The sequence below is a fragment of the Lepidochelys kempii genome, chromosome 5, assembly GCF_965140285.1.
Source record: "Lepidochelys kempii isolate rLepKem1 chromosome 5, rLepKem1.hap1, whole genome shotgun sequence".
NCBI classification, from domain to species: Eukaryota; Metazoa; Chordata; order Testudines; family Cheloniidae; genus Lepidochelys; species Lepidochelys kempii.
In genome coordinates, this window is record NC_136384.1 from 48,636,654 (window position 1) to 48,651,575 (window position 14,922).

Genomic DNA, 14,922 nt, shown 5'->3' on the forward strand with positions numbered 1-14,922 from the left:
ATAATTTATATTTTCATATTCTTCTGGCTTCCTTAATTACTTGTTCCGTAAAATCTTTTACTGAAGAGAAAGAGATGGGTCTCCATATAGGAAGTTATATATTTTTTAATTATCCATTTTTAAACTTTTAATTAGAGAGCAGTGATACTAGATAAACTTTTGGGAAAAATATAGATGATTCCTAGGAAATAAATTATAAAGTCCATGAATTTAATAAAAGTGTGTGCCCTCCTTGTTAAATACTCCAGCTTTAGCCTCCATTTTCCTGTGCTTCTCTCCCTCAGTAAGTCCTTTCAGCAATCCATCTTGAACTTCCAGTATCTCCTCAGTGTTCTCTGGGCCTGTGAGCCTGGACTATAGCCTTTCTTTTGAATTATCCAGTCTATCAAAACCCATGACTTTTTATCAGATTACCCTTGAAGACATAGTTCTGGCTTCAATGAGAAAGCCAGAAACATACTTATTGTGAAATTTTGTTGTGGTTGAACTAAATTGACATGGGTGTCAGGATCTATGAAAGACAGATGCTTTTGTTACACTTGGTTTAATGTTACTTTTTTCAGCAAAGCAGCACCAGCTTGTTGTTTAGACATTGCAAATTCACCTAGTGTTAATAGAAAACTAGGATGCATCTTGTACTATCATTTTTTTCAACCAATGCTCTCTTCGTATGCTGTAGGGTATGAGATGGCCTTAGTAGTGTCTAATAACTTGCACTAGTAGATTGTTATAGGTTTGGGGGGGAGGGTATTTCAACTGATTTCCTCCCCGACCCTGCACTCTTGGGATGTGTGAATATCCAGATTATGACACTTAGAAGCATTGTACTCACAAAGAGTGCAAAGGCTGCATTTCTTTGGCATCAGATGGACGCATCAAATGCATAAGTCTAAGAAGATAGTGTCTTAGAGTGCATAATCGCATTGTAGATGATCATGATGTAAAGTGTACAGCCTGCATTCAGGTTTATTCAGTTCCACCACAAAAGGAATGCGAGTCTCTTTGTGCATATTTGAAACCTCAGCCAAATTTCACCCGCATATGGATATGCAGTTGAATATTTTTGTTTGTTGACTATTAGGCAGCTGTTAAGAGATGGAACATTCTGCAAGATTGCATACAGTGAATAATGATGAATGTTAATGAGGTAGTAATTTGCATTGTACAAACCAGTCAAAATGCAGTTGGGAGTAAACTTTAATTATGCAAGACCAGTGCCTTAGGCACAAAACCTAGCTACTGAAATTTAAACTTTGCGTTCAAAGTAAAATTAAGTGTGTAGCATGGTTGAGAAGGTTACCTCCCAAGGGTAAACTGAATGCAAACAGATATAGTATTTTCTTCTTGAGTTTTTAAACAAGCCTGAAACAACAACTCTGAGAGCTGTCATTCATAACAGTAAGTTTCTTACTCTGAAACTTGATTATGATTATTTAAATGTCATCTCCACTGGTAATTGTTTTAGCAGAAACAACTGATTAATGCACTTATATAAGGTTGTTGGATGCAGTCACGTATTATGGGGGAAGGAGCAGTGGAACATTTAGTTGCTGTTAAGGCTTGCTGTAGTGGTGAATTAGGAATTCAAGCCCTCCCAAAAAAGTCAAGTCACCTGTGCCTCTGCCCAAAAGTTGGAGGGGAAAAAAGAAATGCACCCAATGTCAAAAGCCTCAAATATCTTCTGGAGGCCAGAATCCCAAATCCCAGAATCCCTTCCAAAATACTAGAACTGGCTTTCTCCCTGATGACTGCATTATCTGTACAAAATTCTGCAGCACACTGAAGATTTAGGAGTAGTGTAAAATATTAATGTGGAAAACGATTCCCACATGTACCTGTGTATTACATTATTTTTATCTTTTAAAACACAAGGAATACTGAAATGATTGTAACACTAATATATAATTAAACAAACCCCACTATTTAAGTTTACTTGATGTTATCTCAAATATCAATGTGTTACAGAACTGATTGCAACCCACTGGGTCTTGCAGCAGAGGTCTGTGGGGTGGGTTGGAATTGCAGCAGAGCAGGTGGACATGGCCTCTTTTTAGTGCTAGTTTACCTAAAGTAGCTAATCTAGGGCAATTAATCATAGTTCTGTTTTAAAAACAAGAAGTTTATACTCTGAGAAATTATTGTAAAAATAGATTTGTGGGGTTGGATGCTTGTCTCTCAATGACTGCAGATCTAGTTTGGTCATAAATAAAAAGACCTGGTACCTGCTGGCTCTGCAGACTACACCTAGAATCTAAGGCTGAAGCTCTGTTTTACCCAGCTTGACACATCATCACCAGTAATAGAGATTTATTAATTTGGTTGATTTTTCTTTTAATAATCCCAAGCTAGATGTTTTGGGATAGTAAAAATGTGTATTAGTCCGTAAGAGAGTAGATCTGATTCTAAATTTACCTCATGAGCCAATCTCTTTGTCGAGAAGATACCGTTTTTTCACGTATTTCTTCACCTGACTGTAGTCGGTCTCCCAAAGAGTGACTTGAATTAATACTCCAGAATGTAACTGGGGGTTGGGAGATGAAGGCATTTCAATCAGGAGAATAGACTCTCCAGTGGTTCAGACTTTTAAAGTACAGTATGTTTTTCTGCTTTAGGTTGATTCTCAAAAAGGCAAAGACATCTTTGATGCCCATGCAAGCACTTCTGAAGGTAAAAATAATGTTGAACATCAGTATTATGGTTCTTAAATTTTAGTAGGGTAATGGCCCATTTTCACCATTACTTTTAACTTCTCTGTGCCTTGATTTAGTCATCTGCAAAATGGATAAATTATAATACCTCTTTTAGAGGTGTTTTGAAGCCTAAGCAATGTTTGTAAAGTACTTTAACATCCTTGGATGAATGCTAGTATTGTATATTTATTTTGGTGTGTTTAAAAAAAATCCTATAATGAAATGCTTTTTCAATTAGGCTCTGCATATGCCTACTTTTATGAAAAATACTAAAGTTATTCTCTTACAATGTGCAGATCCATTAGGTATGAGTATTCTTTCATTTACATTCATTTTTTGTATCTTTAAGAGCTTGATGTTACACCCGTTTCTACTCGAACACGAAGCAGTCAGTTAAAACGTCCCAGGATAGGAAAGAGGAGCCAGGAATCTGAAACTGAAATTCCTTCAGGAGAGGATGAAAACCTTCTTTGGATATCAGGAAGCAGGTAATGTGTCACTTTTTTCATTTTGCAGTTTCAGTGGTGTCAGAGCTGTGGTGTACCTACTCATGTGGTACATGCTATTTCCTATCCCATTAAAAAGCAAAATTGATATATCCTCCCTTCCCCTGCTTTAGTCTGATTTGCTGATTACTTTAAAAATAAAACTCTAGGGGGAAAAAGCAAGCTGCCAACTCTGAAGTGATCGCACCAAAGCAATGGTTTGTTTCTCCATATAAACTCAGCAGATTTTGGGAACCATAGGAACAACGCTGCAGTGCTTTAACATGGTTTGTGTAGTCGCAGCATAGTGCTGGGAGAGAGCTCTCCCAGCACTCTAAAAAAACCACCTCCATGAGGGGAATAGCTACCAGCGCTGGGAGCCCAGCTACTGGCGCTCAAAGCACTGTCTACACTGGCACTTTACAGCGCTGCAAGTTTCAGCGCTGTAAATTGCCAGTGTAGACAAGCCCTAAGCGGTTTCACGTGTCCTGCACTCTCAAGGGTCAGTGGCGCAGCTAGGTGGAGCGAACAGGGGCAGCAGACATAAAAAAAGGTGCCACCTGCTTGTACTCGCCGGGCGGCGCACTGGGTCCTCGGCAGCACTGAAGGCCCTTGCCACCGAAATGCCCCCGAGGACCCAGAATGCGTGAAGTCCCCCGCTGCCGAAGCGTCAGACCCGCCGGCGAAGACCCAGAGTGCCGCCGGGTGAGTAAAAATTAAAGAAGGCGCCAAAAAATTAAAAAGGCTCCACTTGTGCTCAGTGGGGGAGCAGTTGCTCCCCCCTCTAGCTACGCTACTGTCCAGGGTCTGCTTTTTACTTTCCTGATGAATAGCTAAATGGAACCAGAGATGGTATGCTGCTATTATGCACTTGTAGACAATGTGCTGCTGTAAAATGGACAGTGTTTGGAATATATGAAATTTATTCTGTGATTTCTAACCACCTGTCCCACAGATTGGCAATCAGTGCTTCGAGACTTGTAGCCACAGATAATTGGCTAGTTGGATAGTTGGGAAGCTCATGACTGTTCTTGAAAATCAGGATATTAGGGCTTGTGGTAAAAAATTTGTGGCACCACTGCCATAATCTATCTTGAGAAACTGTGGTGTGTAGTTATAGAATGCTGGTGAAACAACTGTATACAAGTCAGCTGTGCACACTATCATTTCTTCATATATAAAACCTAAGTGCACTTGAAGATGAAAAAATTCCATCATCCCAAAAATAAAAAGTGAACATTTCCGAGACCTCATTACCTTTTGGCTACATCAAAGCTTTACTTTTCCAGCCAATCTGCATGCTGTCTGCTATCTTGAATTCTAATCCAGTTAGACATTTTGTAAACTATATGAAATTAACGATCATTTTAGCTCTATAAGGCTACTCAGACAATTAAGTCACATGAGACTGATACTGGTATACCTGGGTTGGGAGAAGCTGGGTCTCTTTTCACAGGGTCCAAATTTTTTTTTACAGTTAAGGGATTAACGTTTTATTACTTCAAAAGCTTGCAGCCCTCACGAAGGTATTCCTGATTTCTAGCTTTGAATTTAATGGATGCAAGATAGAGGCCTCTTTATGTATTGGTGCAGCAACAGTCTAGTTGAATAGCTGTCTAGTTAGGAGTTGTCCATTTTCAACATATAATTTTATTTATTTAGCTGGGTTCCACACTCCTATATGATGAATGTGTATTATACTAATTAACTTGCTGTAGGAGAAAGTTCTCATTATTAAATGGTGTCACTGAGATTATTAACCTAAAAAAAGAGTTGTTTTATTTTCTGTTGCAGGTTGGAACCTGTAGCACATACATCTGAAAGCTCAGAAGAGTTAGTAGAAGAAACTGAAGAAAATGTAGTTGAAAATGAAGAGGAAACAGTAGCTGAAAATGAGGACCAGTCAGTATTGGAAACACAAGAGTTATGTACATCACCACCTGAAAAACAAGATGAGAAAGAGGTAGGAGCTGAGTCTGGCTGAGGTTCCCTGTAAATAAGGCCCAGGTGGTGGTGATAGGCTTGAGGAAGCTTTCCATCCACATCTGAGCAGGAAATTGCGACCTTTTGTGTCAAATGTGGTCTTTGCTACCATCTTGTGTGTGTGTTTGCTAACTCTATATGAAATTTATTGCAATGCACTTTATGTAGGACTACATCTTAAATCCATTTGGAAGATGAAGCTGGTACAGAATTAAGGTTAGGGAAATGTCCTCTATACTTACTGTGAACATTAGAGTCCACAAGAGCTTCTGTAACGTAAATCCCCAGCTAGCCTGTTAACTCTGGCAGCACAAAGTAGCTGGAGCAGAGGCCAGAATCTGGTCTAGTATCTCTGAAGAAAATTAGATGATCCTTAAGGAACCAATGGCTTGCTGTATATCAGAGACTCCTGTAAATTTTGAAAATGTGTGCTTTAATTTTTATGCTTGAAAAAAGCCAAAAAATAAAAAAAACATGATAAATATAACTGTTTGAACAACAGTTTTACTCTGTAACAGAAGTTATGAAATTAAAGCTAGAAGTAACATTTGCGTCTTGGTAGAACCTCACACCCTGCTGATCAATGTCTGTATGCAAAAGTACTGCCTCTGACGTTTTTTACGCTGATGTTTTGAACAATGGCTGTGCCCTACCTTGACTTATGAATGTCACTTTAGGAAACTGAATCAGAGCCACTCAATGGTGAGCTAACAGAAAAGACTATCAAACCATCTCTCATGACTGAAGAGGAAACAGCTAGTGAAATACTAGATGGTGAATCAAAATTACAGTCTGACAATCCCGAAGAAGAATCTTTAACTCTGTTTGTTCCGTTAATTCTTGACTCTTCAGCAAAATCTTCTGAAGACACTGCATCAGATAAGGTGAGGGAAGTGCAACAAAATGATATTTTAGGTCTTTTTTCTGCAATGCATATAGTACGTTTATTTATTTAATAGGTATAGGCCATGAATTACTTGCAAAAGCAGTTGTCAGAACACATGGCAAAATCCATAAATAAAATAAGACTGGTGTTTTAGTAATATGCAATAACAATAAATCTATGTTCATTAAAACTAAGGAAAACAACGCTCAGGTCCAATCTCCCTTAGTAATACTCAAATACGTCTCCAGTATCGTCAGGGAAAATAACGATATTCAACAAGCCGTCCCTCTGTTGTGGCTAGTAATTTCTCTCAGTACTTAGATTTGATAAAATGAGTAGGGGAAAATAAAATATATTACACCATTAATTGCTGGTAAAGTATAAGAAACTTATTATTTATTTGTAATACCATAGCGCCTAAGAGCCCCAGTTCTGGGCCAGGACATCATTGTGCTAGGTCAGTGGTTTCCAAACTTTTTGGCATCAGGCCCCCTTTTTAATTTTCAAGAAACCCTCACACCCCCCACCTCTCCTTTACCCACATCCAACCCCCACCCTGCTCTTTGTCCCCTGACCACCTCCACCCGGGACCCCACAGCTCATCCAACCCCCCCCCCCCCCGCTCCCTGTCTCCTGACTGCCTCCCAGAACCTCCGCCCCATCCAACCGCTCCCTGTCCCCTGACTGCCCCCCATGGGACCTCCTGCCCCTTATCCAACCCCTCCCACCCCTTACCAGGCCGCTCAGAGCGGCAGGACTGGCTTATTGGAAAGCCTGGGAGGTGGGCGGGCGCAAGCTGCGCTCCCGGCATGGCTGTGGGGGAGGGTGGACAGGAGGGGAGGGGCTGGGGGCTAGCCTCCCCGGCCGGGAGCTCAAGGGCTGGGTAGCCTCGCGCCCCCCTTGGAATTTCTTCATGCCCCCCAGTTTGGGAACCAGTGTGCTAGGTGCTGTACAAACACAGAACAGAAAGATGGTCCCTGCCCCAAAGAGCTTTACAATCTATCTAAGACCAGAGATGATACAGACAGACAGGAGAACAAGGAAATGAGACAATATTGGTCACCATGATACAGTGGTCTCAGCACTGTAGCAACTGAACTGTTGTCAAGTTTTTTCTAGGCAAAAGAGTTTTAAGGAGGATAATGTAGTTTTGTGGATATGTACGAGGAGCTGCTCCCAAGAGTAGGGAGCAGCATGGGAGAAAGCACAAAGATGCTTGTTTGAAAATTGAACAGTGGGCGATGGTGGCTGGCATCATAGGGTGATCAGCGGTGGGAGTCAACCTTTTGATACTGAATGAGATATGATCGGTAGGGTGTGGATAGGTCTTGAAGGGCCTTGACAGCGAAGACAAGTAATTTATGTTTGATACAATAGAGAGGGAGATCCACATCCCAAGGAATTTACAATCTAAAGGCACAGTCAGTTATAGGCACCAAGCAGAATGCTAACTATTGGAACAAGTACAGACAAGCCAATGTCCATATGCTTACTCTGCACTGCTTTTGAAGTGTGCCCCATTGTGCATGAGTGATCCTCTGAATTTTTGTATTTCAAAGTTTTAGAAAACATCAGATAATGTCAAGGCCCTTAAGCCAGGAAGATGGCTTGTGTGAGGGGAAGGAGAGGATTGTTAATGGTCCACCCAATGCTGTAAATCGCTGGGTGCTTCAACTCCCACTGTGAGCTGAGGGTGTTCAGCACCTTGCAGGGGAAGGCCCAGAGTCTGTACCATCTCCAGAACATGTGAATTGTCCCCTTGATGGTTTTGACTCTTATTTTTTTCTCAGGTTATGAACACTACTGATTCAGAAATACTGACGGAGGAAAGTATATCTATGGAAAAAGAGGGCATTGAAGAGGAGCAGCAAACAGCGCAAAGGAAGAAATCATCTGATGAAAGTACAGATACTGTAGCTTCAGTGCCAAAAGAAGAACCATCCGATAATGGCCTTTCAAACTCTGTGGTAACTGAAGCACTAGAAGAATCAGTTTCTGAAAATGTGTCGCCCAACGCATCTTCTTCCTTGGAGGAGCAAAGTGAGGAAGCAGGGCATGATTCACAAGAAACCCCTGTTGTCCTTGGTCAGAGTTCTTTGATAGTGGTTGAACTTGAGGATGTGTCGTTCCAGCAACATTCAGAAGGACAAAAGAACCAATCAGAAGAGCAGTATGAGGAGTCTTCTGAACAGATGGATCAATACACGCAGACAGCAGCAGAGAGAGTTGCTGACAGCAGCTCAGAAGAAACAGAAATTGAGGTACCAATAGTAGATCGGAGGAACTTACGAAGAAAGGCCAAAGGATACAAAGGACCACCCAAGAAGAAAGGAAAGCCAGCTTAACAATGAAGTCGCTTGTTAATCCAGCTATTTGTAAGTTATTATTTCATTTAAAATAGGGTATTATTAAATTGCATGGGACACAGGATACACATGTATTCAGAAGTTTGGGTTAGACTTCTCTTCGGGATTCACCACCTTTCCTCAACTTTTCTCGAATTTTTAACCACTATACAATGAGCTTCATCGGAGTATGGAAGTAAATGGCCAATCTCCCCCTTTATAAAGGATAAATGCTGAATAAATGGAACAGTTGTGTTAGCAAAGCAACAGAATTTACATTTAAGATTAGAATTGTTAGAAGAAAATACCATCTGTGAAATCCTAAACCCATTGACTTCAGTGAGGCCAGGATTTCACACCAGATGTTTATAAAATTGTGTTCTCCGCTTGAGAAAAAAGCAGGACAGCGGGGGGAAAGCCCACATAGGCTACCAGAGAATAGAGTAGAGAAAAAGAATATATGGCATAAATATTGATCTCAAGATGAGGGGAGTATACACAAGAACTTACTCTTACAACTTAATGGTCCAAAATAACATGAACAGTACTATCTATTTTTTCTCTAGTATTGTTTTAGGTGAACTGATTTTCCACCCCTACTTCCAAATCCCATTTACTATTCATTTGAAAGAAAAACAGCTGAGTCCATGATCTGAAGCACTGTCAAAACAATGTCTAGCATTGTACAATACAATAATGAAGCTTTTTTAGTGGAGCATTAATGATGCTTATATGGTAAGTTATACATTTATAATTTCAAAATTCAACATTAAGCATACTTTTATAGCATCTACTTTTACTTGTGTGTTGAGCCACCCATACGTTTACAGATCTGTTTGGACTGCCACCCCATGTACATGTGCTGATTTGGTTCTTTGTGTCACAGTGCAGAAAATAACTTAAAATAACCCTTCAGCTGGAAATGGGCTGAATAGGGAATGCTACCTGGTATCTTCCAAATACTTAGCTGGTACATTCAGCAGCCGGTAGATGTGATGTCTATCAGGTGCAAGACTTCTGTGGGCCCAAAAATTCCAGGTATACCATGACATTTCATTAGTGTAAAGTAAACATTAATCGGAGTTGCAGCAAACATCCGTGTATGCCAAATTCTTGTCTTTGTCTAACTACCAGGAGATTGTTGCAGTTAGATGAAAGAGTGAAGTAGCCCTGACTCTGATATAATTTCTGGGATAACAGCTTTCCAGTTTGGTTACTTGGCTAGTAACACCCAAGCTTGCAGCATTCAGACAGACAGACAGAGTTGGCAGGAAAAAAACTAGACCATTCATCCATGTTTCTGAATAGTCCCTTTTACCCCATCTTCAGTGATACCTCTAACACATTTGACTCAAATTGCAATGTTATACATCAATTTATATATTTTTAAATCGCCGTTTATTTCTGTCCAATAATGAAGCTCCTGCAATAATGGGTAAAAACTCAGGAATAAGAGTGAGCAGTGGTGCGTGCACAGAAAGGAAGAAATGTTACTATTTGTACTCTTACATATTTTATAAGATAGATGAGCAAAAGTTGGCACCTAAATGTCTCAAAATTGGAGGTACCTACTTATTTCTCTTTAGGGTTTATAAATAAAAGGTTCACTTGAATAACATCAATGATCTTTTAATTTTTATCCTCTATGAAACAAGTATAAGAATCTGCTTTGATTTTATGAATGTACAGTTTAACTTTTTAGATATTTTCTTATCTTATTTAGCTGGTGAAACACCCTTGTTCTTTTAAACTGTTTTCACTCACTTTACAATGAGGGTGCAGGTTTTTTAGAGGCTTGTATTGCATATGCTCTGGAATTGGGGTTCATAGAATCATTGAGTTATATTTGGAGTTCTTAAAATGTTGCAACTTTTCCTGTCAATGTACATTTGTTGTATATTAACACTGTGGATGAGAGGTATAAGCAGAACTTTTCTCGATTGCTTATAAATATTCAAGTGAACCTTCAGCCTTTCTAAAAACCAATTAAACATTTTCTATAAAGCACACAAGAAAAACCTGTTATGTATGCTGTGGCTTCTCTTTTAGTGCTAAGATTAGTTGTAAAAATAGACAGTTGGAAAACACTACATTTTGTTGTTGCAAGAATTGAACTCGTTAGGGACGGGGGTTGACCTAAAAATATGTTTTTTGTGTATAGTAAATTTTAAAAAGTGGAGGATATGAATGTTAGGCTGTTAGTTGCAAAGAGTTAAGCCTTGGGAAAGAGTAATAGACTCGTGTACTTCAGTAGATACTTACAAAAATATCTACTTTTAATTAAAACTCACTTTCATTTTCAATTGTGTTGAACAACAGCATTTTTCAGACCATGCACCCTGGCTTGCTGCATTTAAGGTCAGTTCACTTGTGTGTGTTTTTTTTTTCCCCCCATATGGATAACTCAGAACTAACTTATTCTAACATATCCTGTTTCAGATATTTCCTGTTCATTGCACATTTACATTTGCGTTAGCACCAATTATTATTTCAACAGTAAAACTCCACTTGACTTATGTGGCAGCAAGAGCAGAGTCTTAGGGGTTGAATCTGATTTCACTTAAACTGGTGTAAACTGAGTTACTCATTGATGTCCAAAGGAGTTACACTTGTGTAAAACTAGCAAAACTGAGATCAGAATCAGGCCCCTGATTATTAGGAGTATGGAGAACAGGTGCATAATTAAGAATTCTTACAGCCATTCTGCTGCTAATAGGGATATCCTACTACTACAGAAGGATTACACCAGTCATTTGAGCTAAATGTCATATTTGGTATCAGCTATCTGAACAATGAGCTGGTGAAATCAAGCTATTCACACAAAATAATTAATTTTCATTACAGTGTTGAAAGTCTAATTACAACATAGCATAATCTCAAATATACTTTCTGCTATGCTATTGCAAAGAGAACATCTCCATTTACAACTAAGCATGTCAATGAAAAGTTTAACTTTGGGAAATAAAATTACCCTTTTTTAGGCTTAACAGAAGTAAAATACTGTCTTGTTTCGGATTACCATTGAACGGTTAGAACTTTTTAAGGTCTTACCACACCAGCAATCCAAAATCAGAATAGTGTTTGATTTTTATACAATTTGTACTAAATGTTACTAAAACACGATGTGGAACAATATATGGACAACTAAAGCAAGCAGTATTATTCTTGAGCCTTATTTAGTCTAGAATCAGAGCTTAAAGAACACTAACTTTTGATCTCCGCCTCACCCTTAGATGATAAATGGCTTTGTATTTGAACCTGACATTTGTTCATGTCTTATTTGTATTGCTCACTAATTTTCATGAAGATTGCTCTGCTTCCCACAAATTTGTATTCTTTTCTTTGTAAAGGCCATGTTCATTTCATGCAGAAATATTGTTTACTGTTCTCATTCTGTTTCTCAGAACCCATCACATTAAACTTAGAATTCATATCTTCTTTCAGAAATGGAATTTGAGTTTTAGCTTGATAAATGCTATGTTGCTTATTCTTTGCTGTGTCTCCCCCCCCCGCCCATCATAATATTTCCTGGACTTCAGTAATTAGATCTCATTTGCAATGACATCAACACCACTACCTAAGTTATACATACGCTAGCAATAAATAGTCCTAGTGTCAGCTTATGTGCTCCATTCTGATTAATGATACACCATTTTCAAACTTTATTTCCAAGGAGATACATTTTAAATTTATTTTCATAAATGTGGTGTTGAATGTTTTCTAAACATGTGGTACTATGTTTATAAATCTCTTATGGAAGATGTACTGCTATTCTGGATTACTGTGTTAAGTCTTGTTATAGTATTTTTAGTTTTTCCTTTGGTATTGTCTTAATGGCTTTTGAGATGTTTCAAAGTAGTAATTAAACTTATATTTTGTGACTTTTCTTTCTTGGTTTCAGTATTTGAGTCCCCTCTGCTAAACAGCAAACATTTTCAATCACTGTAGCTCACTAAGGTACAATTTATAGTTCTCCAAATGTCAGTATTTAACTATGTTAGCTTTAGTCCATAATTTAAATACTACTATGGAACTTTGCTTTAGGAATCTGAACTTTTCACCTAATGAAAAATACTGTTCAATAAACCCCAGGATTGCAGGCTTAAAATGTGAACTGCAAGACAAAACTGATTTTCCCCCCTCACTCCCCACTTTATAGCTTCATATGTCCACATTTAATTTTCTTATACATTAACAACTTCAGACTAAACTATTGGTGGTATAAGGTAGAACTAATAATTTATCCAGTCAATGCAGTATATTTCAAACATATCTTAAACAGGTCTTAGAACCAGAGTTAGAGGTTCTTTAACCTTAAGTTTAAAATAGTAACAAAATACAAATTGCAACATGATAATACACAGATTGGAGGAACAAAAACGTAAGTTGAGAGAAGGTAGAGATCGCATATGTAGGTCCTGATCCTGCAACTGCATCCATGCAGGTGGACGGACCTATGTGAACTCCCCCCAAGTGAGGCCCGCGTGGCTCCACAAGGTGCCATGAAGACACAATTGCGGGAGTAAGTCCTTATTGGCAACAGCTGTATTATGCAGCTCACAGTGGATTGTGTTTATAGCATGAATACAAGTTAAGTTAAAACACATATTTAAGATTGTGTTTTCATAAACAGAGACCACAATTAGATGAAAACGTCCCTCTAATTGTCTATCTGTATGTGTAGATCTTAACAAATTCAACTGGTATTTCAGACATGAGACGTGGGAGGGGTTGGGGCCAGAGCCTATCATCACAAAAATGTCCCCCCACCTGCCAAGCAAATATCAATACACACTATATTTGCTTGTGAACCTCATTAAATTCAAATCAGTCATGTAACTTTTTTGTTTGTTCATTGTATAAATGTTTGTCTGAAAACTAGTTAACCAATTAGAAGGCACAGTCTTGGGACATACATGGCTCTGACAAGACTTTCCTAAAACACACACAAATTCTGGCTTTAAAAAAAAATGCAGTTAAGCCAATCAGTGCGTGAACGTAACTTTAGACAGAAGCTTCTGTAGTTAAATTGGTACAAAAAATGCATTTAGCTTGATCCATTTAATGGCAGTTTCTTATGGACTTAAGTCCCAGTTCTGCGGACACTTAGCATTGTGCATATGCGTCACTTTCTGCATGTCAGCAGTCCCATTTGACTATGTCTGTAGAGTACCTTTTGATATATCTAGTACCATCAACTCCAAGCATTCAAATAAATGAGTCGGGTCCAGAAAAATCACACTGTCGAGTGTTTAGGCATCTTGGTCCAGAGCTTCAAAGGTTTTGACATCAATGGAAGTTCGGAGCCTAAATACCTTTGGGACTTTGGGTCCTTTTTTCTACAAAAAAAAGGGGGGGCTGGAACTTTTTTTAAAACAAAAGCCGATTCTTATGTAATCACCTGACACAAGGGGACTGGGGCTTTAAGAAATAAAATATGGCATGAGCTTGCAACAGTGTGTTTCATACAAGGCCTGTTTAAGAGTGGGATTACAGACTGAAGTATGTGTGCAAATGTTTGCAGGTTTGGGGCCTTAATTTATATTCTATTTTTTACGTTGCCTTCTATTACAAAAATTCTACCTTTACAACTATACCATTATGGAGCTAGAAATGTGATCATGCAGCATAAGGTACTGCTAGTGGTATACTTTCTACATGTACAAAATAACTTTAATTGCAAATTATTTCCTTGTTTAGGACTACCTCTGGCTTCTTAAATCATCAGAATAAGATAGTTGATATGTATAATTGCTGAGGGCTTGAAACAAGTATAGATGGAGTAGCTAAAGACAAGTTAGCTTCTGAGCTACCTGACCTTTAACATCTTTGATTGGATATTTATTGGTGGTGGTGATGGTTTCATGCACCGCTTTAAAGAATCTGGTTGTTTGTTTTTTCTAACTTCTGATATAGTGGGTCATCCAACCCAAAAACTTGTATTCCCGAACAACTGACAGAAGATAAAAGCTGAAAGTAACTGCATGTTCAGCATATCAGATTGTTCATTCCAATCAAACTTAATAAGCACAAACTGTACAATCTGGGAGATTGTAATAGAGGGAACTACTGAAGATGTATTTTTGGGAGAGGAGGGGGAACAAAGCTTTGACTAGATCATACCCCCAGTATGAGAAGAGCCAGGAATCAGTATTTGTCTAGTCCAAAGGTCCCCAAACTGTGGGGCACATCCCCCTATGGGACAGGACAGGACCAGCCCCCACAAAGGGCAGGGAGGGAGCACAACCCTGAAAAGTTTGGGGGACTACTCGTCTAGTCTACTACCATCATTACACTTGTAACCAGTAGTAACTGCATCAACAAGCACTTCTGAAATGAGTATCTTTTTCCAAAATTCAAAATAAAGTTAAGGGTCTAATTTAGCTTCACACTAGCAGTGTCCTCTAACAAATGAAGCTTGACTGGATGGTTTTGTAAGTCCCACTGTACTTATAGACTAAAATTATGTACCTCTTAAAATCAAGCCACGTACTCTGAATAACTCAAGTCTTTGTCACTTATTGAAAAAGTTC

The 14,922-nt window shown here is 38.7% G+C and overlaps 1 protein-coding gene across 10 annotated transcripts in view; it reads left to right on the forward strand.

Annotated features, from left to right (window-relative positions):
• Positions 1-12,236, forward strand: part of FAM169A (family with sequence similarity 169 member A) — a 66,860-nt gene extending 54,624 nt beyond the window's left edge. For 8 of the 10 annotated variants that reach the window (XM_073344252.2, XM_073344249.2, XM_073344248.2 and 5 more), the window contains 5 exons: positions 2,613-2,667; positions 3,040-3,178; positions 4,970-5,138; positions 5,836-6,042; positions 7,835-12,235. In XM_073344252.2, the coding sequence (XP_073200353.1) occupies positions 2,613-2,667; positions 3,040-3,178; positions 4,970-5,138; positions 5,836-6,042; positions 7,835-8,389 (1,125 nt within the window). In that variant the 3' untranslated portion in view covers positions 8,390-12,235. Of the gene's footprint in view, positions 1-2,612; positions 2,668-3,039; positions 3,179-4,969; positions 5,139-5,835; positions 6,043-7,834 lie in introns of all 10 variants that reach the window. The other 2 variants (XM_073344245.2, XM_073344246.2) reach the window with 2 other exon arrangements.
• The last annotated feature ends 2,686 nt before the right edge of the window (positions 12,237-14,922 follow it).